The following is a 25618-nucleotide window of genomic DNA, read 5'->3' as shown; positions in this document are numbered from 1 at the left end:
TTACGAGATATCTGCATCTTGCTTTTATTAAATGATTATATTTCAAAATGCATTTATTTAAATGGCTTAGAATTAGAATAAATCTGTTTTCTTCAGTTCAAAACATATGATTAGCTGAGTAACAAGCAATCTTCAGTTATTACGATGTACGAGTTTGAACTAAAATTGGATTTATTGATGATTAAACCTGGCTATTGTGTATTTAAAACTCATTCAGTTTATTAGTAATATTTCAGAAATCTGATCCGTGTGCCTGACACATCAAGTTTATTAGTTTATGTTAAAACTGTGTAAATCCAAATGCTTGGAAATTTTATATGCAATTCAAATAGATAAATCATAAATTTTAAGGCTAAATATTTCCAGTCTGAATTAGCAGACACAGTACAGTAATAATCATAAAAACACAAATAATGAGTCAAACAGAGTGTTTGACATCAATAGACTTGAAAGAAAAATTAGAATTTACATTTATTTCATCACGTTGGAGGGATTTTTTAACGTACTCTACGAATGTTCCCTTGCAATGCTGTCAAGATCGGCGGCTCACTGGGATTTGGAACGAAGCTTCTTCGTCTGTTTACGTCGCAAACGTCACCGGCAGAACAGAAGAAAGACAGAAGCAGGCCTTTTCTGTGCATTACTAAGTGTTTGGCTAGTTGATATTCACAGTATATATTAAACGTGTTGAGCTGATGGGCGATGAGTGCTTCAGAATTGCTGGTGAATTTTCATGTTTGTCTCAGAAATGATTCAGACATTCGAGGGACTCTCAATACATCTATGAAAATAAATATATGGCAAAATGCTTCTGTTCATCACATAAACTTGGTTGCATTTGCACGCTCACACACACACACACACACAACGTTTGTTACCTGTAGTGATAAATGCACCAGCTTGGAACACAATGTTCATGTACAAACTGCACAGATATACATGTGTTTGCCACTCCTGTAAATAAGAACCACATTAAACTCGAATAAGTGAAGTGACTCCAGATTAAACTGCAGTGTGAACACGTGCACCGCATGAAACCAGGGGCCTCGTTTAGCAAACGCACAGACTTGAGCTTAAATGTCAAAAGTGAGGAACAATGAAGCAGAAATTAAAACAATACTACAATATGAAAATGTAAAGATACATAGGCAATCATGATAAGCATTTATATTAATATATGCTCAAATGAGCAACATTTTAATGGACTTTGTATTAAAGAATTAAGAAATAATTATTTCCTGAAAAAATAATATTTATAAGATTTTTTTTACATGTGAAAATCTTAAATGTATGTAAAAAAGGGGGAATATAAATAAGCATTTATATTATTATTTAATCAAATTAGCAACATTTTTAACTGATTTGTGATGATGAATGAATTAATGATTATTTCCAAAAAAATTTAAATATTCATAAGATTTTTTTTTTTACACATACGTGTACATGTTTATACACATTATTATATGATCAAATTAGAAACATTTTTAACTGATTTGTGATTGATTAATGATTATTTCCTGAAAAATAAACAAATATTTAAACGGTTTTTTTTTTACACATACACATGTGTAAATCTAAAAAAAAAAATGTAAAAAAATAAAAATAAATGAAAATTAGGGAAAATAAATAGGTATTTATTTTATTATATATACTCAAATGAGCAACATTTTTAACTGATTTGTGATTTAATTATTTCCTGAAAAACGAATCTTTATACTAATACATATGTGAAAATTAAAAATATATATATAAAAAAGTAAGGATTTTTTTGTGCATATGGACCATTATAAATTGTTTATAGGAACATTTCATAGGCTGTCCTATAATCACAGTTAGTAAAATTATATATATATATATATATATATATATATTAGGGCTGTCAAATGACGATTTCACGATTACGTAATCAAGATTAATCACATCCAAAATAAAAGTTTGTGTTTACATAACATATGTGGGTGCACTGCGTATAATTATTTTATATATTATAAATACACACACATGCATGTATTTTTAAGAAAAAAATATTAATTTTTTTATATTTATATATAATATAAATTATATTTAAACCTATATATACATGAATATATATATAAAATAATTATACACAGTGCACCCACATGTATTATGTAAACACAAACTTTTATTTTGGAAGCGATTAATCGTGATTAATCATTTGACAGCCCTATTATATATATATATATATACACATAAAAAAAAGTTAGCTTAGTAAACGGTCATAACTTCCGCAAACGTTCACATTTATGATCATTCTTTGCACGTCTTTATAAACGAGGCCCCTGTTTTGTGTTGTTGGCGGGAAAACAGCGAACAAAACTCGCGATGGTACTAAAAAAAGTTTCTTCCTTAAATCCTTGAGTGGGATGATCCCTGGAACTACACGGTAGTTTCGTTCCTCCAGGGTCCGGTGCGTATATTCCCCGTGCCGTCGGGGGGGTACAGCGCGTTCCCCTTGAGGAGCCCGTTCTGATTGGCCAGCGAGTGTGTGCGAGCGTGAAGCTCGATGTGTGCGTGATGCAGATCGTCCTCCGCCGTCTTCCCGCACCCACACAGAAACGTCTCGTTCAGGAGCTCGTCTTTAGCGCAACACACGTGATGATGATGATGATGGCAGGAGTCGTGCGCGAGGTGGCAGATGTGGTCGTGCGGGGAGTTAGCGCGCGAGCTATGCGCGCTAGCACTAGCGCCGTCCGAGGGAATCCGAAACGCGAGCTCTCGTTGGCGTCGCGCTTTAGTCCTGACGGGTTTCACGCAGCGGTGCAGATGCACGGCGGGTCGGTATCCTTCGGGGTCGGCGTGGAGAAGCACGTGAGGCGCGTTTTCGTCATCGAGAAGCTGAAGCGCGGCGCAACACGGCGACACCGGCGTCAAGCAAGTCACGTGATTGTGATTCTGACACGCGCAATGCGAATGGCTCAGAATCGATTTCCCCGGGCAAACTGAGTCCGAGTGGCAGTGCCGCATGTCCCCGTTCACGTTGGATTTGTGCGCGTGACACGCTTTCGCGTTACTCGTATTCAAGCGGCGTCCCGGACAACACGCGCACCAGCAATGCCACACGTCGTCGCGTTTCGCGCAGTGGTGGATTAGCACGAATAACCCGAGCGTGACGGAAAACGCCCCGTATAAGCAGCTGAAGATCATATCGAGGAAGTGACCCTGTGTGACCGCGAGAGCGCCGAACGTCCACGTGGTGAGAAACAGAAACAGCGTGAAGGCAGTGGTCCTCAGCTGAGCTTTAAACGAGTGTTCGTTCGCTAGCGTGGAGGGGTTGATGAGGCCCGGGCATCCGCCGTGACACTGACCGGGTTCGGGTCTCGTCTCGCTCTGGTGGACGTCGGCTAGTCTCTGTTGCTCTTCGCTCACGGGCTTCAGCTCGTACTTCTTCTCCGGGTGTTTGCGTAACTGGATGAAGGTGACGGTGAAGTAGATGCAGGTCACCAGGAGGATGAAGGCCACCGGACCGTAGAACGCTCCTAGACTGGGTTCCCACGCCATCCAACAACTGCAAACACACAATCATAATGCTAAGCCCCTCCCCTTCCGGTCGACCACCATGGGACCTTATTTCGGAAAAATATTGAATGGTAGTCAATGGCGAGAGACAACAAATATTTTGATCTCGTTTGAATTGGGATGTTTGTCAATTTAAAAGATACATTTTAAAGTAAAGAAAGTCGCAGTTTGATGTAACACCGTTGAGGTATAAGACTGTGAAAATACGTAATTACAAAGACTACAAACCCCAAAGGCGCACATTTTCTCCCAATGAATGAAGCTAACTTTACTGAGGCTAATGTCTGTCATTGTTTCTGTAGTCTTACGTTATAATCGTAACGTTACGCCGTCATACCTGAGTGTTTTGTACCAGACTGCACACACACGAGCAGCGGATCTCACTCGTCGTTTCGCTTCTGGGAGATGTAGTTCATAGAGCGATTTTCACATAAAACTAAATGTCACTCTTCTGTTGTTTGACAAACTGCGACGTTTTTGACTTTCAGAATTATCTTTTAAATTGACAAACATCATATGCGAAATTCAATAAAATGATAAGTTGTCTCTCGCCATTGACTACCATTCATATTTTTTCCGAAATAAGGTCCCACGAGCCGGAAGCGGGGGGGCGGGACTTAGGCTCTCTATTATGCAATATTGCACGGTTTACTGTAAATGATTTATCGGTGCACATCGTTATTGTTTTAATCATCTTGAATCAGAATCACTCCCTCTTGAAATGCATTTCTTACTTAGTATTTTTGTCTTGTTTCCAGTCCAAATATCAAAAAATTCTTAAATCAAGATCATTTACTAGATGAGTGAAATTACATAAGATACGTCTTGTTTTCCTTTCCGGGAGAATTAATCACATCCAAAAATAAAAGTTTGTGTTTACATAATATATGTGGGTGCACTGCGTATAATTATTTTATATAGTATAAATACACACACATGCATGTATTTTTAAGAAAAAAATATTATCTATATATAAAATTTTTATATTTATATATATATATATATATATATTATAAAGTATATATAAACCTATATACATGAAAATATTTCTTAACTATATACAAGCATGTGTGTGTATTTATATATCTAAAATAATTATACGGAGTGCATCCACATGTATTATGTAAACACAAACTATTATTTTGGATGCGATTAATCGCGATTAATCATTTGACTGCCCTAATATATATATATATATATATATATATATATATATATATGAAGAGTTCAGATGCAAAAGCCTCTAAGTGCCATTTGAAATTTTCTTCTAGAATGATCATTTTTATCAAGCTTGTATATTTAAGTTCAGTGATTTTACTTAAATGGCAATGATAATTACCTATTAATTGTTATTTAAGTGAAATTACTGAACTTAAATATACAAGCTTGATAAAAATCATCATTAAAGAAGAAAATTTCAAATGGCATTTAGAGGCTTTTGCATCTGAACTCTTCATATATATATATAAACATAAAAAAGTTAGCTTAGTAAACTGTCATAACATTTCTTGAAAAAAAAAAAGGTTGATGCTTAAAAAAAAAGCAAAATTATCTGCCAATGGGGTGAGAATAATAATCTTAATTCAAACAGAAACAAGATTATTTTTCTTACCACATTGGCTGATAATTTTTCTTGTTTTAAGCAAAAACTCGTTTTATTTTGATTAATTTCCCCAGAAAATGAGACGTAAAATCTTATGGCATTTTACAACTTTAGTAAATGCATCTTGATATTTGGACTGGAAACGAGACAAAAAGACTTCTCTTCTCTAGTGACGTGGGCGGGGCAATAACCTGTCACTCACATGAGATCGGCCAATAGCAAACCACCACCATCCAATCAATTCCCCACAGACAAAATCAAGCCCCGCCCACAATTGTTCTTGTTAAACTGGGATATACGACACAATAGAGGAGCACAACATCCCTTTCATGCTGACTCTAACAAATACGGTTAACATTCGACACGATGAAGATGAAATGAAGACCTCACAGTCTTCTCTATACTCACACCGGCGTCTGCTCTCCACTACCGTAGTTGTCCATGCTGATCGCTGCTGTGATCCCACATATGATGAAGGGAACTCCTCCACTGATTAAATAAAACCTGCACACACACACAAAACACACTCGCATTCACTCGTTCTTCATGTTGAAGCTAAAAACAGTGTTTTACGTTGATCGATTTGAACGTTCAGGACGGTTTGAGGGAAGCTTTAAACACGAAGGAAAATCAGGATCAGAGTGATGTAAAAACTCAGACAACACAAAGAAAACGTGAACAATGTCACTCCAGAAATGACACTCCGGACACTCAATTCACGTCCGTGAACGTAGTCTGGCTCCAGGGGGCGCTACACTCTAAAAAATGCTGGGTTGTTTTAACCCAACTTTGGGTCAAATATGGACTAACCCAGCCGTTGGGTTAAATTTTTACATTACATTTTTAACCCAACATTTCGGGTTTGTCCATATTTGACCCAAAATTGGGTTAAAACAACCCAGCATTTTTTAGAGTGTAGAGTTTCCTTCAGATGTCTAGTGTTGTGTTTACATTGTTAACTTAAAGGTCCCCTGACATGGGTTTTTTGTATTATTTTATAATGTTTCCTGCACTCTAAAAAATGCTGGGTTGTTTTAACCCAATTTTGGGTCAAATATGGACAAACCCGAAATGTTGGGTAAAAAATGTAATGTTAAAATTTAACCCAACGGCTGGGTTAGTCCATATTTGACCCAAAGTTGGGTCAGAACAACCCAGCATTTTTTAGAGTGTGGGTTGCCCTTATAATGTTAGTATGTTTTTTAGATCAAAAATAGTCATAATTTAGAAATAAAAGGCATTTTTCCTAGCCTGATTTTAGCCTCTGCTTAGAACGATGATCATTCCATTACAGATTTGTTTATAGGGTCAACTAATATGTTTACAGTGCTCAAAATATGATTAATAATAACTGATGCATAAAAATGAACAATTAAAATATTGTAGTTAAATATTAAGTATAAAACAAAGAAAAAAATACATAACAAAATGAGAAAATGAAATGAAATATAAAGGCAAAAGCTAATCAAAATATTATAATAATTAGTAAAATAACACGGATGCATATAAATGATTTCTCTTCCATGTGTTTCAGGAAACAGTGTGAAAAACATGCCTTGAATATTTTTGCTCATATTTTTTAACAAACATTTTGAATCTCTCAGACTACAGCAACTGTTTGGTTAACAATACACCTCAAATAAAATAAAAACACTATTTAATATTCAAACTAGACATCTTCATTCAAAAGGTAAAAAACTATATTAAGATGAAACTCTTATTTTATACACCTGTCTCTACATTGTTCAGCTTCAGTGTTAATTCAGTTCAATGACTGTGAAAAGTGAACGAGGACAAATTCTCCCACAATGCATCTCTTCATGCGATTGACATCTTCATGAATCACAAACGAAGACATTGAGAAATGGAGGAAGACTATGACCTGGTGGAAGGTCGCCGGCGCTGATGTGATTCTGTGTTAGAGTGTGTGTGTGTGTGTTTGTGAAATTGATTTCTCTCCATTGGCTCCTGTGACACACAGCATTAGAGTCAATCACACGAGATCCGAGCGAGCAGATACACCAGTGTCAGCACATTATCTGCTTTAGAAACACACACACACACACACGGTCTCTTCTGCTCATCAAAGCTGCATTTGTTTGATCAAAAATACAGTAAAAATAGTCAAATATTATTATAATGTAAATCATGTGTTTTCTATGTGAATATATAGTAAAGTGTAATTTATTCCTGAATTTATCATCATTATTTCAGTCCTCAGTGTCACATGATCTGATGATCAACACACATGTATGATTATAATGACAGATTATATTTTTCTAATATATTTTCATTTTCAGCATTTTTTGATGTACAGAAAGTTCTTTTGTAACATTATAAATGTCTTTACTTTCACTCCTTTGAAGAATTTAATAGTTAATTAACCATCTGGGGTCTGATGCGTTTTAATGTTTCATTTAGTTCTTGTCGTTTACTTTTTTAAATTCAGAAATTGCTAGTAAATATCCGAAATAATTACAAAAAAAAAAAAAGCAACACATTGAATTAGTAAAATTTTAAGTAGAAAGGAAAGAATGAACTGCAATTGTCTTGTAAAACACACTCTAACAATCTTAAAATGTCGTTAAACTTTTTTCTTGAGAATGAGAAGTTGAATTACTCATTACAACTAATGTTAAACAAACATGATGAGCTTTAGGACACATGGATGGGTCAAACACACTCTGAATCGAGCTGAATGTCTGTCGGTGAAACTAAAGATGCTGCGACCTTCACACACACACACACACACACACATACACACACACACCCGGAGTGTTTACACAGGATCTGTGGACTAATGGGCCGAAACAAGCTGAATATTAACCATAATAGCAGAACAACTGTCGTATCAAACTCAAGTTACGTGTAATATGGATATATATATATATATATATATATATATATGAAGAGTTTAGATGCAAAAAGCCTCTAAAAGCCATTTGAAATTTTCTTCTAAAATGACCTTTTTTATCAAGTTTGTATATTTAAGTTCAGTAATTTCACTTAAATGGCAATTAATAGGCAATCTTCATTGCCATTTAAGTGAAATTACTGAACTTAAATATACAAGTTTGATAAAAAATGGTCATTTTAGAAGAAAATTTCAAATGGCACTTAGAGGCTTTTGCATCTGAACTCTTCATATATATAATATATGCATGTATGTATGTATGTATTTCGGAAGTATTTAAAATGTTTTTAAGGCAAGACACTTCAGGTAAAACCACTGTTTCTCAGGCACTGGTCAGATTGGTCTATTTTGCTTCTATAAAATGTCAGATTAGTGGAAAGAAAACATCCAAAACACATTTGAGCGTTTATTTTATTGCACTTTATCTATCCGCATCTGTAGATTATAATGTATATCTTTAAAGGCTGTGAGTTTAAGGCAGAAATCTCCACTTCAGCAGCTTCACACACACCAAACTTTACAGTTTTATTCACATCTACAGTATATTCTGTGTATATATGTACTGTATATCATTCACCTGATTTATAAAACATTTATTCCCATTTTTTTCTGGCTGTTTTTGACTATTAGACATAAAAATAGATATCCAAAACTGTAACGTCAACAAAGCAATACAAGAAGTTTAAATCTGGCTTCATCGAGTGTTGTTGGAAGTGTATGCAAATTAGTGCATATTTAATTAGTTACAACTAGGGCTGTGCAAAAATTAATTGCGATTAATCGCATCCAAAATAAAAGTCTGTGTTTACATAATATATTTGTGTGTGCTGTATATAATTATTTTGTATATATAAATACCTAATATATATATATATATATATATACATAATCTATATTATATAAATATAAATATTTTATATATGAATAACACATTTTCTTAAATATATACATGCATGTGTTTGTATTTATATATATAAAATAATTATATACAGCACACACAAATATATTATGTAAACACAGACTTTTATTTTGGATGCGATTAATCGGAATTAATTTTTGCACAGCCCTAGTTACAACACATCATTTGCATAATTTAATGCAACATTTGAGGAAACTTGTCATATAAAAAAAGGTTTGCATTTCTTAATGTAATTAATAAAATGATAGTTTTTTTTACCCTGATCACTTGCGTTAAATCAAACCTGATGTGACTTGGACGTAATTATGCATGTTAGTGTAAAGTGATGTTTTATAAGCCTTTACTCTTATATAAACAGAGAAACCACGTCCAAATGATCTCGCAACATGAACTAAGAGAAACTGAGATGTGAGAGCGTAACAGAGATGTGCTGATCCAACCAACAATCAAGAAATAAAACGGTTAGAAGCGTGAGAGAATAACTCTGAAGACAGATAAACGAAAAAACAATCATGTCGCTTGAAACGAGTCTCAATCAAACTCATGGAAGAGCACATCACACATGAGAAAAGACATTACTGAGCTATTGATCCAGCTTATACTAAACTATCATCTGCAGTATTCTCTCGCCATAGCACACACACACACACACACATTCACAGTTTCACATACACTTAACCCTTGTGCATCAATTAAAAAAAGTTACACATAGGTAAAAAGAGGACAAAAATGTCCATGTCAAAAAACTGTCATAAAAATGTGACGCTTTGAAACACAGACTTAAGTTTGGTATCATTTTAAAGAAGGCCCTTTGCAGATTATTGCTGAAGTAAAAAAAATAATAATAAGTAAATCCAAAAAAAAAAAGTTATATAGGTATACATTTATGAAAATTACTTATAAAATAATATTTTATATAAAATATATATTTTTTAAATCAGTTTGAACTCGAAACTACAATAAAATCAAAGCCATAAATCTAAATAGGTTGTGTTCCAAATCTGAGGATGATATCTCAAAAAATGAGCTTTCGGTAACAGTTTGTTTGGGCGTAGTAACATATTTTCCCCATTGGGTGGCAGCAAAACCCCACTGGAGCTCACAGTGATTGGATTTGTTATTTGCAGTTTTTCTCTCTCAGTCTGACAAACACACACATGCGCACACACACATACTAACCACACTCTGACATCCATACCAACACACCCACACAAATATTGTTGCATAATTTATCCAGTTGGCTCTATAATATGCCGAAGCAGAAAACAGGAATAAAGCGACATTTGTTTTATAGCCCAAACTTTAAAAAAATGGCACCATCTGATAAAAAATAGTCAAAAATAAAATTTTGAAGCCTTGCCATCAGAATGAAAGCCTTGCATAATTTTATAGTTAACTGAACCGGGGATTAAAAATGGCAGTTTTAATGGGGACATTTTTGTCCAAAAGGTGCTGAGAGGGAGTATTATTGTACCTAATGCAAAAAATATTTTTTTAAGAAAATGACGGTAAAATAGTAAAATTCCAATAAAAATACACACCTGTGCCAAGTTTTTTGCAGTTAGCTTTAACACAGGCAAAGTGATCAAAAAAACAAAACTGAAAAGCACAAAAATGTCCACAAGGATGCACAAGGGTTAAAGAAATAATAGGCTTGATTCATCAGTATATACGGCGCTGTACACTATATTGAGGAACCATCCTCATGTTCTCCGTTAATTAAGACCCTCATTAATAGCAGGAAGAGGCCGAATTGAAGTGTAAATGGAGTGTCGCGCTGAAAGGTTTACAGCGTCTGACTCGCGTCTCGCAGGCCCGAGTGTTTCTGAACACAACGTGACCTACTTTCAACACAATAAACCCAGAAGAACTAAAAATCCCAGATTAAAAACTGTGAAGCACCAGCAGACGAGCTGTGTTAAATATACACGCTTTATAGTGAAGCTGCTGCGAGTGTGTGTGTCTACTTAACTGTATTTTTGGAACTAATTTGTACCCAGATGCGAACAAAACCTGACAAAAATCTCCAAAAACCTCCTTTAGGGACGTCCTCATTTGTAAATCTGGTCATTTTTACAAAAAGTTATCTATACAAAAATCTAAAAATGCAGAAAGTTGTGAGTGATGGGTAGGTTTAAGGGGTCGGGTTGGTGTGTGTTTGTGTGCACTCTCAGAAAAAAAGGTACAAAAGCTGTCACTGGGGCTGTACCTTTTCAAAAGGTAAACTTTTGTCCATTTCAGGTTCTAATAAGTACATTTTAAGTGTCAATAGGAACATTTTATGTGCTAATATGTACATTGCATGTGCTAATGTGTACATTTTAGGTGCTAATAGGAACATTTTAGGTGCTAATATGTACATTTCAGGTTCTAATAAGTACATTTTAAGTGTTAATAGGAACATTTTAGGTGCTAATATGTACATTGCATGTGCTAATAGGAACATTTTAGGTGCTAATGTGTACATTTTAGGTGCTAATAAGTACATTTTAAGTGCTAATAGGAACATTTTAGGTGCTAATATGTAAATTTAATGCGCTAATGTGTACATTTTAGGTGCTAATATGTACATTTCATGTCCTAATATGTACATTTTAGGTGCTAATATGTACATTTCATGTCCTAATATGTACATTTTAGGTGCTAATATGTCTATTTTAGGTGCTAATATGTACATTTCATGTCCTAATATGTACATTTTAGGTGCTAATATGTCTATTTTAGGTGCTAAGAACATTTTAGGTGCTAATATGTACATTTCAGGTTCTAATAAGTACATTTTAAGTGTTAATAGGAACATTTTAGGTGCTAATATGTACATTTCATGTCCTAATATGTACATTTTAGGTGCTAATATGTCTATTTTAGGTGCTAATATGTACATTTTAGGTGCTAATATGTCTATTTTAGGTGTTAATATGTACATTTTAGGTGCTAATATGTCTATTTTAGGTCATAATATGTCTATTTTAGGTGTTAATATGTACATTTTAGGTGCTAATATGTCTATTTTAGGTGTTAATATGTACATTTTAGGTGCTAATATGTCTATTTTAGGTGTTAATATGTACATTTTAGGTGCTAATATGTCTATTTTAGGTGTTAATATGAAGAGCTCTTTTCCAAAACGCTATAAATCCATTTCAATAGTTTTCAGGAAAACTACATTTTTTACCTAGACCCACACATTTTGTGAATATTCAAATTATCCTGTTTAAATGTTTTATTGGTTCAGTCTGAACATTTTGAACAATAATTATTAAATCAAACAACAATATTGTTAATGATAATTTAAAAGTTAATTTTATTTTTTTCCAAAACGCTATAAATCGAAATAAACCTCAAACAAATAGTACCAATTTCAGCATATGCATGAAAAAAACAAATTATTAATACCAATTTCAACATATGCATGAAAAAAGCGAATTATTAAAAATGATCAATATATGATAACGATATTCAAAAAAGGGATGGGCACCCCTCCAGCACATGCACACACACACAGGCTACATAACATGTGAGCAAAGCGGAGCAGCATGACGCTTAAATATAAGTTAAAAAAAACAAAAAAACAAAATAAACATTTCACATTTGTTTTTAATAATATTACATTACTTATTTTTATTATTTCATCTATGTTGAGTAGGCTATGAAAAGGGAACCGCATGAGATTAGTAAGATAGGATCAAAATTCAAAAGCTGCCCAATATCGGAAAATATTTGGAGTGCGTCAGACATGATTTTGACCACTTATTAAGTTTTGTTTTGTAGAAAGCTTGTAAATTTCGTTTCATATAAATTGTATCTTCATTTTAATAAATGTTTCATCGACAAATTGACTGGATTAATACATTAGAAGTAAATATCAGACAATATAATCAGGACACAGAGGCGCGCAGGTGAACCGGAGCGCGTCTCATAATATGAACCGAAACACCGCGATGCTTGCCTCACACAGGCCTGAGAACTAAGCTACAGAAAGCTTTAAATATCTACTTTTAAACAAAACAATTAAAAACTAAAATAAATTGGCAACTCTCTGCGTATGTAGGCTAATTCGAAGTATGCGTTTCTCTATGCGCGTTCACTGCGAAGATGGCGAGTAAGCATCATCAACTTTATCTTTGTTGCTGACACTGAGACCCCGTTTACACCTGGTATTAAAATGCGATCTGTATCCAGATAAGTTATCCGGATAATAAGTACTGATTCCATTTACATGGCCACATAAATGTGTTTTTGCAAAACGGATATAAATCCGATCTTCACCTCCTGCGTTTATGCAGATTTAATGGATTGCACGCCACCAAAAGCAACAGATCTGAGCGGCATTTTATTGATCATCAGCTAATTTCCAAATCAGAGACATCAATAAGAGAGAGTGGCAACAGGCCTGGTAAGATAATTTCGTTTCTTTACTTGAAGATGTGTTAACTGCGTCTGTGACTTACTTTTCGATGTTTGCATGAATAGACGCTCAGCTGCTCATCTGCGGTGATGCGTGTCGCATCTGACTAGGCTATAACATGACATATAGCCTATATAACACGCTCTCACTCGTTTATTTTTTAGCATTTTTGGGAGGAGTAAAATATACATATGTGGTTTCAACAACCAGATTGCGTTTACACCTAGTAAAGATCCGGACACAATGCGAGCCAGACTACCTCCAGATGTGGTCAGGCAGATTCGATCGCGATCCGATCACAACGCGTTTACACCTTGCATTAACATGCGTTTTTTATTATCCGGATAACTTATCTGGATACAGATCGCATTTTAATACCAGGTGTAAACGGGGTCTGACAGAAAACACTAGTTTATTAATAAACAATTCAAATGTTTCATCCATCATTACTTTTGCCGGTTCTTTGTGGCAAGCTTTATGCATACGTTGAGATGCGGAATATGCAATTAAAAACGCTCATATGGTTTCTCTCCCATTTAATTAAATCAATATATGTGATTACTGATAATACAAATGGCTTAAATGATCTACTACTAGTCGACTAGAAAACTAGGACTCATTTTGAGGAATGAATGAAAATAATAAACCTCTGTTCAGAGTGCCGCCGTGCTGGATTGTGTAGAGCGCTCATTGAATTTGAGGATTTATCGTGTTTAGGCTAAAAACAGGGCTGGCGCTTATCGTGGTTTGGAAAGAAACTGTATCTTGCAGTACATTTTAAACAAGGAAATATAGCGATTCGGCATGAAACGTTGATAGAGCAGTGAAAGGGTTCTGTCCGCAGCAGAATGACACGACAAACTCATTTTTTTTAAAAATGTCGTTTAACGCGTTTTGGAAAAGAGCTCTTCATATGTACATTTTAGGTGCTAATATGTCTATTTTAGGTCATAATATGTATATTTTAGGTGCTAATACGTCTATTTTAGGTGTTAATATGTACATTTTAGGTGCTAATATGTCTATTTTAGGTGTTAATATGTACATTTTAGGTGCTAATATGTCTATTTTAGGTCATAATATGTATATTTTAGGTGCTAATACGTCTATTTTAGGTGTTAATATGTACATTTTAGGTGCTAATATGTCTATTTTAGGTGTTAATATGTACATTTTAGGTGCTAATATGTCTATTTTAGGTGTTAATATGTACATTTTAGGTGCTAATATGTCTATTTTAGGTGTTAATATGTACATTTTAGGTGCTAATATGTCTATTTTAGGTGTTAATATGTACATTTTAGGTGCTAATATGTCTATTTTAGGTCATAATATGTATATTTTAGGTGCTAATATGTCTATTTTAGGTGTTAATATGTACATTTTAGGTGCTAATATGTCTATTTTAGGTGTTAATATGTACATTTTAGGTGCTAATATGTCTATTTTAGGTGTTAATATGTACATTTTAGGTGCTAATATGTCTATTTTAGGTGTTAATATGTACATTTTAGGTGCTAATATGTCTATTTTAGGTGTTAATATGTACATTTTAGGTGCTAATATGTCTATTTTAGGTCATAATATGTATATTTTAGGTGCTAATACGTCTATTTTAGGTGTTAATATGTACATTTTAGGTGCTAATATGTCTATTTTAGGTCATAATATGTCTATTTTAGGTGTTAATATGTACATTTTAGGTGCTAATATGTCTATTTTAGGTGTTAATATGTACATTTTAGGTGCTAATATGTCTATTTTAGGTCATAATATGTATATTTTAGGTGCTAATATGTACATTTTAGGTGCTAATATGTCTATTTTAGGTGTTAATATGTACATTTTAGGTGCTAATATGTCTATTTTAGGTCATAATATGTATATTTTAGGTGTTAATATGTACATTTTAGGTGCTAATATGTCTATTTTAGGTCATAATATGTATATTTTAGGTGCTAAATTGTACATTTTAGGTGCCAGTAAGGTACCAATATGCAGCCTTTGGGTACAAAAGTGTACCTTTTGAAAAGGTACAGCCCCAGCGACAGCTTTTGTACCTTTTTTTCTGAGAGTGTGGGATGGGTAGGTTTAGAGGTTGGGTTAGTGTGTGTGTGTGTGTGTGTGTGTGTGGGATGGGTAGGTGTAAGATAACTTCATCACACACTGATTTAGACACAAGCCGCTGTGTGATATCTCTTCTTCTCTCTACAGTTGATTGTGTTGATGATCATTAACGTGAAGGTCACAATCAGCATCTGACGCCTCTGAAGATCTGACTAACGTCAAGCAGCGAGCGACTAGTGTGTGAGTGTCCCAACTAGACAATAGCGACTCAGTGAAGCCTGCAGTCGAGCAAGAGTGTGTGTTGGATGGCTGTGTGTGTGTGTGTGTGTTGGATGGTTCGTACCTCAGCATGGGTGACTTCGGGTGAGGCGGCGTGTGATCGGCGTCCTGTGTTTGCTGGGCTTTTCTGGTCACTTGTTTGTAGATGTTTCGTGCCGATACACCCAACCAGAGCATAGTGGACAGAGAAGAGTAATGCAACACCATCCCGACCTGAAACACACACACACACACACAAGTGTTTGAGGCGCAAAACACACTGAAACAATAATTGGCAAGAATGCTTTTAAAAAAAAACATTTAAAACATTGCAAAAATATATATATATAGTTCAATAAATGCTGCTCTTTTAACCGTTCGGTTCATCAAACAATCCTGAGAAATAAAATTTATCACAAACATATTCATAATAATAATAATCATAAATGTTTCTTGAGCATCAGATCCTCATTTTAGAGTGATTTGTGAAGGATCATGTGACACTGAAGACTGGAGTAATGATGATGAAAATCACAGGAATTAATTACACTTTACTGGATATTCACATAGAAAACTGATGATTTACACTGGAATAATATTTCACATTTTTACTGTATTTTTGATCAAATAAATGCAGTCTTGATGAGCAGAAGAGACTTCTTTCAACACCATTAAGAAGTCTTACTGACCAGTAGAAGTATATAAAGTACATCACAGATTATTACAGCTCAATGAAAGCAAACGGGACACACTTTATATAAGCTTTATTTAGTGATAACTTTTCCTTTGGTTGTTATCTCTCAAATCAAACACATGAAACACATCAGCATTAACATTAAGCGTAATGTGTGTCTTATGAACACTGAACCGGATTTATATAAAATGAGATTGAAATGGTGACTGATATTAATAATCTCAAGGCCAATTACACAGTCTAGTCTATTAAAATACAAATAAAACTGGAACTGTATCCTAATGATACTTCAATAACACTGCAACACACACAGATAATGCTTTGTATTTTAATTACATCGTTTTTTACTTAAATATTGTTATTGTTTTGTTGATGATGACCTTGAGTGTCAAGAAAGACGCCTTAAAATAAAATGCATAATAATAAGAAGAATAATAATCGCTCAGCTGAACATATAAATCCAGTTCCCGTCTCTGTCGTGGTAATCTACATTAATGCTGCGCTGTCATATATTCAGCAGGAATATGACTATCTCTCTCATCCACTCACGCATCACCTTCTTTGAAGAGACAGCAAATAAAATAATCATATTTTGCCTGTGTCGTCGTCTGGGGGGAACATGCATGTTCACACACACACTGGTGTGAAATTACCCAGACGGATAAAACTCAGATCCATATCATCAGGAGACTGACTGACAACACATCCCCATTACACAGATTACACTTTCCCATGTCATCCATCACTCGGCCAAGGCCAGTCTAACCCACAGGAGGACATCCCTCATCAAGATGAATAAATATAAATCTGAGGACGACCTTCAACACCACAAACCCAGAGAAACAATGAGATCGGTCTCTTCTGCTCACCAGGCCTGAATATATTTCAGCAAAAATACAGTAAAAATTGTGAAATGTTTTTAGAAATTAAAATTGTGGTTTTCTATGTGAATATATAGTAAAGTGTAATTTATTCCTGTGATTTTCATCATCATTACTCCAGTCTTCAGTGTCACATGATCCTTCACAAATCACTCTAATATGAGGATCTGATGATCAACAAACATTTATGATTAGGATCATGTGAGACTGGAGTAATGATGCAAAAAAAAAAAAAAAAAAAAAAATCATATTTGGTCACAGGAATAAATTACAGTTTACAATATATTCAGATAAAACACAACCATTTTAAATGGCAATATTATTCACGATATTTACTGTATTTTTTAACTTTACATTTAATAAATGCAGACATGGGAGCAAAAAAGACTAAGGAATTAAGGAATAAATTATAGTTTACAATATATTCAGATAGAAAAGAGCTATTTTAAATTACATTCACATTTTTTAAGTTTTACTGTACATTTATTTAATAAACAGACCTCTCAACTAACCAAACAAACATCATATTCACAGACTAAATAATCTACACAATAAGAGGCACCACAGTGGAATATATATATATATATGAAGAGTTCAGATGCAAAAGCCTCTAAATGCCATTTAAAATTTTCTTCTAAAATGATCATTTTTATCAAACTTGTATATTTAAGTTCAGTAATTTCACTTAAATGACAATTAATAGGCAATATTCATTGCCATTTAAGTGAAATTACTGAACTTAAATATACCAAGCTTGATAAAAATGATCATTTTAGAAGAAAATTTCAAATGGCACTTAGAGGCTTTTGCATCTGAACTCTTCATATATATATATATACATATATATATATATATATATATATATATATATATATATATATATATATATATATATATATTAGGGCTGTCAACTTTAGTCGTTTAGTCGACTAATCGGTCGATGCCGTCGTGGTCGACTGACATTCTTATTGGTCGACCAGTTGCATTTTTTTTTTTTTACCAATAGAAGGAATTTTTCAATGACTTACTCCTTGATATTTATTCATTTATAAGCAGTTATTTATTACTGTATTCTAAATATAATTAGCCTATGTTTTGTCCCCAACTTTAAAATGCTTTAATTTAGGCTATTTTTGTAACTGCGCCACAGTTTAGCGCACACACATAATACACTCGGGAACCGCACGTGTGGCTGGCTGCGCTGCTGCTCGCGCTCGGTAAGGGATGCTGTATTCATTCTGTTAGAACGCTGCTTGTTTTGGCTTTAGTCGACAAAATGTCCAGGAAATATAAATCTTTTGTCTGGCTGCATTTTAAAACAAAGACGACAAGACTGTGGAGGGAGGCGATCGCGTTGCCATTATGAGCGCGCAAGTCGCGCGCCTACATTTGAAACCGAACTTGAGCGCGCAAAAGACGTGAGCAGCCTTTTAACGGCTATATCATGCTGACTCAATAGATTGTGTTTTCTTAATGTTTTCGTTTTTATTTGTACACTTGTGACTTGACGCATTTGAAAATAGCCTAAATAATGCAACAAAACGAAAATAAACCTATACGCGGTCCTGTACAGCCTATTATAGGATTGTTTTTAAGTTATTTGGGTTCTTTTGAGTGTTGTTTAAAACGCCTTGATCGTCAGGACTAAAGTTAACCCATAGATTTGAAAGTAAAGAAGAATATAAAGCCTGTATAAACGAGAGCTTTTGTTGGGATTTTTCATTATGTGGCAGATAGCAGTTATATTTTTTTGCAGCGTGTGGTGTGGTCAGGTGCGCGATTGGGACTGTACTATAGACCTGACAGAGCTCTTCACTTTTTGCAGTTAAAAAATCACTTAATTTTCAAAGAATTGTATTATTATTATAGTTTTATTTATTTGTGATGTTTTTTCGTTGTTGTTTTATAAATGCTCAATGACAATTGTTTAAAAAATGTTTAATCAAAACATCACTTTTTTTTTTTCTTTTTAGTCGACTAATCGTTGAGCAGGACTCGACTTTGGTCGACTAAGGATTTCTTTGGTTGAATACAGCCCTAATATATATATATATATATAATATTGGCGCCATATTTGTTTTCAATTGATCAGATATTTACACTCTATGCCATCATTTACAGATACAGCACTATCTTATTAAAAGCAAAGCACATATAAGCAAAACTGCTTGTTTACTCGCACACAAATTCTCTTCAATAAAACGTCTTTTAATCATCAGGATGCAACGATTAGCCTGTAACTCTGACTCCTCTAACGCAATAAAGACATTTTCTACATTCAAAAAGCATAGATTTTTATTATAGTACATTTATCAGTTATTGCCCATAAAATAAAAGTATTATTAGTTCATTCAGAATTATAATATCAGTGCATCTCTAGAGAACTGATCATGCAAATATTATAAGATGATAAACATTGTCAGTGGGTCATATGCATGTGTCTAATTCAGGATTCATTCAACATTTTATTGTAAATGTCTAAACGAAAATTTCGTTTTACAAAGTAACGTTTTTCATTTTCGTTTAACAGTAACGTTAGGACACAAATTTACTATAGGTTATTGGCCATAGTGTTATGCAAACGTTATAAAATTGCTATTGGGTCATATGCATGTGTTTAATTCAGGATTGTGCACCAATTTAATTGTAAATGTCTTCCCACTAAATTCCTGAATTTGATTGCAAACAGGATGCAAATGTACTATAGGTTATTGTCCATAACAAAAATCATAATCAGCTTATTATATAACAGTCAGAATTGAAATATCAGTGCATCTTCAGCACTCTCAAAAGCATGCAAATGTTAGTCAATTTGATTTGATTATGAGTAACAGGATGCAAATTCACATTCTATAAGGTAGAATTAAAAAGCAAGTGTAAACTGTAAAAAAAAATATTGTTGGTTTAACCTGGTTGCCTTAAAATTTTAAGTTCACTGAACCAGGCACATATAAAAAATTGAGTTAATACAATGAAGGAGATTGATTCAATCATCAGAAACTCAAAATATTACGTTATATGATTATATAGATTATCTGACAAAAGAAAAAATGTGATTAAAAATCATGAAAATGTTTTTTTTTTTACAGTGTGCGTCTGAAAAGGACAGTCACGTGAAGCCTGCGGGGTTCAGGAGCGAATGAAGACCCTGACAAACAAACCCGCCGCACTTATATAAGCGTACAGCGTCCCACTGACCCAAACCTTTATCTTTCGTCCATAATGTGTCTCCTCTACACAATGAGCAGACCCTTCAGCAATGCACACGAGAACAGAGCGGCTGAAAGCACCTAAAGCACACATATATGAAGGTCTATAGATGACTTCCAGTGTGTGAAGCATGTTCATTAAGGTCAGAGGCCGAGTGAATGCAAGCATGAGCTTTTTTTAGGGCCGGCGATGCCTTGAAAGAGCCGCTGTGAGAGATTAAAGGCAGGAGACTCACGGCCTGGCAGATGATGGGGTGTTTGATTCGGTTGATGCCTCCGGCGAACACAGCGAACGTCAGCGCCGAGTGGAAGCAGAAGTTCAGGAGCATGTGCCATCCCTTACGACTGATCCGGATCGCACTGGGAAAGCAGGATAAAACACACACAACATATGGTCAACATGTGTAAACCCGATTAAATCCCTAAATGTGCCTCTGAGTGCATGAGAGAGACGTACAGGTCATCAGCACAGCTGATAAAGTTCCCTCAGCATTTGGGATTAGATATCACACACACACACACACACTTCACCACAGCTAGAGATCGGCATGGCTTTATTTCAGTCTGATTTGCACTTATGGAAAGTTCCCCATACCGATCTCTCTACACTGTAAAAAAAAAATATTTTCAAGATTTGTTATCACAACATTTTCAACTAATAATTTATTTAGTTGAGATAACTTATTATTTTGAGTTTCTGATGATTAAATTAATCTCCTTCATTGTATTAACTCACTTTTTCCAGTTCAATCAACTTAAAATTTTAAGGCAACCCATGTTACTTACTTTTTTTAAGTTAAACAAACAATATTTTTTTTTTTACAGGATCATAGTGTCCCGGATCCATCAAATAACTGGCCTTTAAAAAGAAAAGTCTGCCCCACTATGGGATGTCCAGATTTATGACCCCTGTATTTTAACCCTTGTGCTGCATTAGGGACATTTTTGGTCTTTTGCAGTTTAATTTCTTTGACCATTTTGGCTGTTTTAATGCAAATGGTATGAAATTTGGCAATTTTGTGACTTTTTGGATACATGTAAAAAATGTGATCCCATTTTGCAAAATATGTATAACACACACTGTGTAGATCAAATAGTAACACTCAGCACCATAAAGACCAAAAATGGCCCATTGAAACCCATTAAAACGTTGTTTAAATCTGAGGCTGTCATTAATACATGAAACATGATTTTTGCTCAAACATACTTTCATTTTGAAACAAAAGCATTATATTTGCATTATAAAGTGTATGATATCACTACATATGTATTCCCTATGGGTGGAAATGCACCTTATTTTCCTGGTTTCCAATTAATGGGTTAAACTCCTGAAACTGAATACATTTTTGGTAGTTATGATGAGGACTGATGCTGATTAAAAGATTTAACTTGGTAAAAGTGGAAAATAATAATAATATATAATATTTTAGGCAATGTTTAATATGGGGCCATTTTTGTTTTTTTTTTAAAATCTGACATAACACAAAATCTTTAAATGCACCAGAAATAATGTTGCTGCTAATCTTTGACATATTCAAGACTGTAATAATCCAAATCTAAAGTTTTCTCTTTGCATTTATTTTATTGAAAATAATTAAATTTTTGTGTTTTTTCCTCTTATACAAATCGATGGTTTCGCCAACAAAATCCGGTAATAAAGGGTTAAAATCCTGAAATTGAATAATTTTTTGGTAGTTATGATGAGGACTGATGCTGATTAAAAGATTTAACTTGGTAAAAGTGGAAAATAATAATAATATATAATATTTTAGGCAATGTTTATTATGTGGCCATTTTTGGTCCTTAATGCACTCAACGGTGTTGGTGGAAGGACATTTATTTATTTTTGATACATTATTCATTCACAAAGAAAATTGGTGTGACACACACTCAGCCTTGAGCGTCACACAGACACACACTCCTGAGTGCGCTTCAGCCGGACCGATCCGTTATTCGCTCAAATTACAGTGTGTACTTCTAGATACCCTTTTCCTCATTACAGTAATTCCGTAATTTACTGCAGACTATTGAAGCAAACAGCTAATTTTCATTTACCTTAAAGGAGTAGTTCACTTTTGAAAAAACTTTTGCTGATAATTTACTCACCCCCGTGTCATCCAAGATGTCCATGTCTTTCTTTCTTCAGTCGAAAAGAAATTAAGGTTTTTGATGAAAACATTCCAGGATTTTCTCCATATAATGGACTTCAATGGGGACCAAACGGTTCAAGGTCCAAAAGACAGTTTCAGTGCAAACTGTTCAAAGGGCTTTAAATGATTCCAAACGATGAATAAGGGTCTTATCAAGCGAATCGATCGCTCATTTAATAAATAAATATAAGTTTTATAAGCTCAAATGCTCGGCTTGCTCTGTTCTGTGATGCGCGTTCGTGACTCTCCTGTTCGAACTCGTTCTTCAAACTGAACGAATCTTTTTTTGAGTCATGACTCAAAGGGTCCTTGATAAGACCCTTATTCATCGTCTGGAGTCGTTTAAAGCCCTTTGAACAGTTTGCACTGAAACTGTCTTTTGGACCTTGAACCGTTTGGTCCCCATTGAAGTCCATTATATGGAGAAAATCCTGGAATGTTTTCATCAAAAACCTTCATTTCTTTTCGACTGAAGAAAGAAAGACATGGACATCTTAGATGACAGGGGGCGAGTAAATTATCAGCAAATTTTTTTTTTAAAGTGAACTACTTCTTTATAGCATTAAGATCAATTTCCAAAAGATGATTTTTTATTCCTCTTTTTAGTCAACTTTAGCATTTGTTTTCACTGTATATTATAAAATCTAAAACAAAACATATATAATACAACCAATAAACAAAAAAATATTATTTAGTATATATGTTGTAAAATGCATCATAAAATGCAATAAATGTAATATTTTAGTATTCATTTATTTTTTTGAATCTAATATATATAATCTATAATACACACTCAAAACTGGGTCACCAATCTGAAATCAGTTTGTTTCCTCTCAGAGCGAGTAGATCAGTTTCTCTCCAGCTCAGCTTCAATTAAAACTCGTTAGAAAGATCGCATGAACCCACGACGCATTAAACCGCCGTCTCTGGAAGTTCAGGGACAGATTTCTCCTCTCAGAGCCATAAATCATGCGCTCAGAGTCTCTCTGGGTCACGAGCTCCAGCCTGGCATCACTCCAGTGTGTGTGTGTGTGTGTGTGTGTGTGTGTGTGTGAGAGCCTGCAGGAAAAACTGATCTGATGGACTTTAAATGGTCTCACAGCATTTCCATTTACACTTGATAAAGTTGGCAGGATCAGCAGCCAATTACAGTCCTGCCGTGATGGATACACACACACTCACAGCTGTGACATCAACTGTGGCGTCTCCTTTTACACACTCACTAGCATCATATATATAATATTCATTACGGTTTAAAAAGTTTGGGGTCGTCAGATTTTTTTGTGTCGTTGAAAGAAGTCTCCTCTGCTCATCAAAGCTGCATTTATTTGAGAAAAATGCAATAAAAATTGTTAAATATTACAATTTAAATCATTTGTTTTCTATGTGAATATATAGTAAAGTGTAATTTATTCCTGTGATCAAAGCTGCATTTATTTGAGAAAATACAGTAAAAACAGTGGAATATTATTATAATGTAAATCATCTGTTTTCTATGTGAATATATAATAAAGTGTAATTTATTCCTGTAATCAAAGCTGCATTTATTTGAGAAAATACAGTAAAAACTGTGAAATACTGTATTATTATAAAGTAAATCATCTGTTTTCTATGTGAATATATAATAAAATGTAATTTATTCCTGTGGCCAAAGCTGCATTTATTTGAGAAAATACAGTAAAAACAGTGAAATATTATTATAATGTAAATGATCTGTTTTCTATGTGAATATATAATAAAGTATAATTTATTCCTGTGATCAAGGCTGCATTTATTTGAGAAAATACAGTAAAAACAGTGAAATATTATTATAATGTAAATCATCTGTTTTCTATGTGAATATATAATAAAATGTAATTTATTCCTGTGATCAAAGCTGCATTTATTTGAGAAAATACAGTAAAAACAGTGAAATACTATTATAATGTAAATGATCTGTTTTCTATGTGAATATATAATAAAGTGTAATTTATTCCTGTAATCAAAGCTGCATTTATTTGAGAAAATACAGTAAAAACTGTGAAATACTGTATTATTATAATGTAAATGATCTGTTTTCTATGTGAATATACAGTAAAGTGTAATTTATTCCTGTAATCAAAGCTGCATTTATTTGAGAAAATACAGTAAAAACAGTGAAATAGTGTATTATTATAAAGTAAATCATCTGTTTTCTATGTGAATATATAATAAAATGTAATTTATTCCTGTGGCCAAAGCTGCATTTATTTGAGAAAATACAGTAAAAACAGTGAAATATTATTATAATGTAAATGATCTGTTTTCTATGTGAATATATAATAAAGTGTAATTTATTCCTGTAATCAAAGCTGCATTTATTTGAGAAAATACAGTAAAAACTGTGAAATACTGTATTATTATAATGTAAATGATCTGTTTTCTATGTGAATATATAATAAAGTGTAATTTATTCCTGTGGCCAAAGCTGCATTTATTTGAGAAAATACAGTAAAAACAGTGGAATATTATTATAATGTAAATCATCTGTTTTCTATGTGAATATATAATAAAGTGTAATTTATTCCTGTAATCAAAGCTGCATTTATTTGAGAAAATACAGTAAAAACTGTGAAATACTGTATTATTATAATGTAAATGATCTGTTTTCTATGTGAATATATAATAAAATGTAATTTATTCCTGTGGCCAAAGCTGCATTTATTTGAGAAAATACAGTAAAAACAGTGGAATATTATTATAATGTAAATGATCTGTTTTCTATGTGAATATATAATAAAGTGTAATTTATTCCTGTAATCAAAGCTGCATTTATTTGAGAAAATACAGTAAAAACAGTGGAATATTATTATAATGTAAATGATCTGTTTTCTATGTGAATATATAATAAAGTGTAATTTATTCCTGTGGCCAAAGCTGCATTTATTTGAGAAAATACAGTAAAAACAGTGAAATAATATTATAATGTAAATCATCTGTTTTCTATGTGAATATATAAT

The 25618-nt window shown here is 33.6% G+C and overlaps 1 protein-coding gene across 1 annotated transcript in view; it reads right to left on the bottom strand.

Moving 5' to 3' along the window:
- Positions 1 to 2123: 2123 nt before the first annotated feature.
- The window catches only part of adgra1b (adhesion G protein-coupled receptor A1b), a 115590-nt gene continuing 92095 nt past the window's right edge, over positions 2124 to 25618 (bottom strand). The window contains exons 16-19 of the mRNA XM_039649272.2: positions 20727 to 20850; positions 15792 to 15940; positions 5549 to 5644; positions 2124 to 3526 (exon numbers count right to left, since the gene is read on the bottom strand). Coding sequence (XP_039505206.2) covers positions 2398 to 3526; positions 5549 to 5644; positions 15792 to 15940; positions 20727 to 20850 — 1498 coding nt within the window. The 3' untranslated portion in view covers positions 2124 to 2397. The remainder of the gene's footprint in view (positions 3527 to 5548; positions 5645 to 15791; positions 15941 to 20726; positions 20851 to 25618) is intronic.

The sequence above is a fragment of the Pimephales promelas genome, chromosome 11 (genome assembly GCF_988280905.1).
Source record: "Pimephales promelas chromosome 11, fPimPro1.hap1.1, whole genome shotgun sequence".
In the NCBI taxonomy this organism is placed as follows: domain Eukaryota; kingdom Metazoa; phylum Chordata; class Actinopteri; order Cypriniformes; family Leuciscidae; genus Pimephales; species Pimephales promelas.
This window is presented reverse-complemented; position numbering and strand designations above follow the sequence as displayed.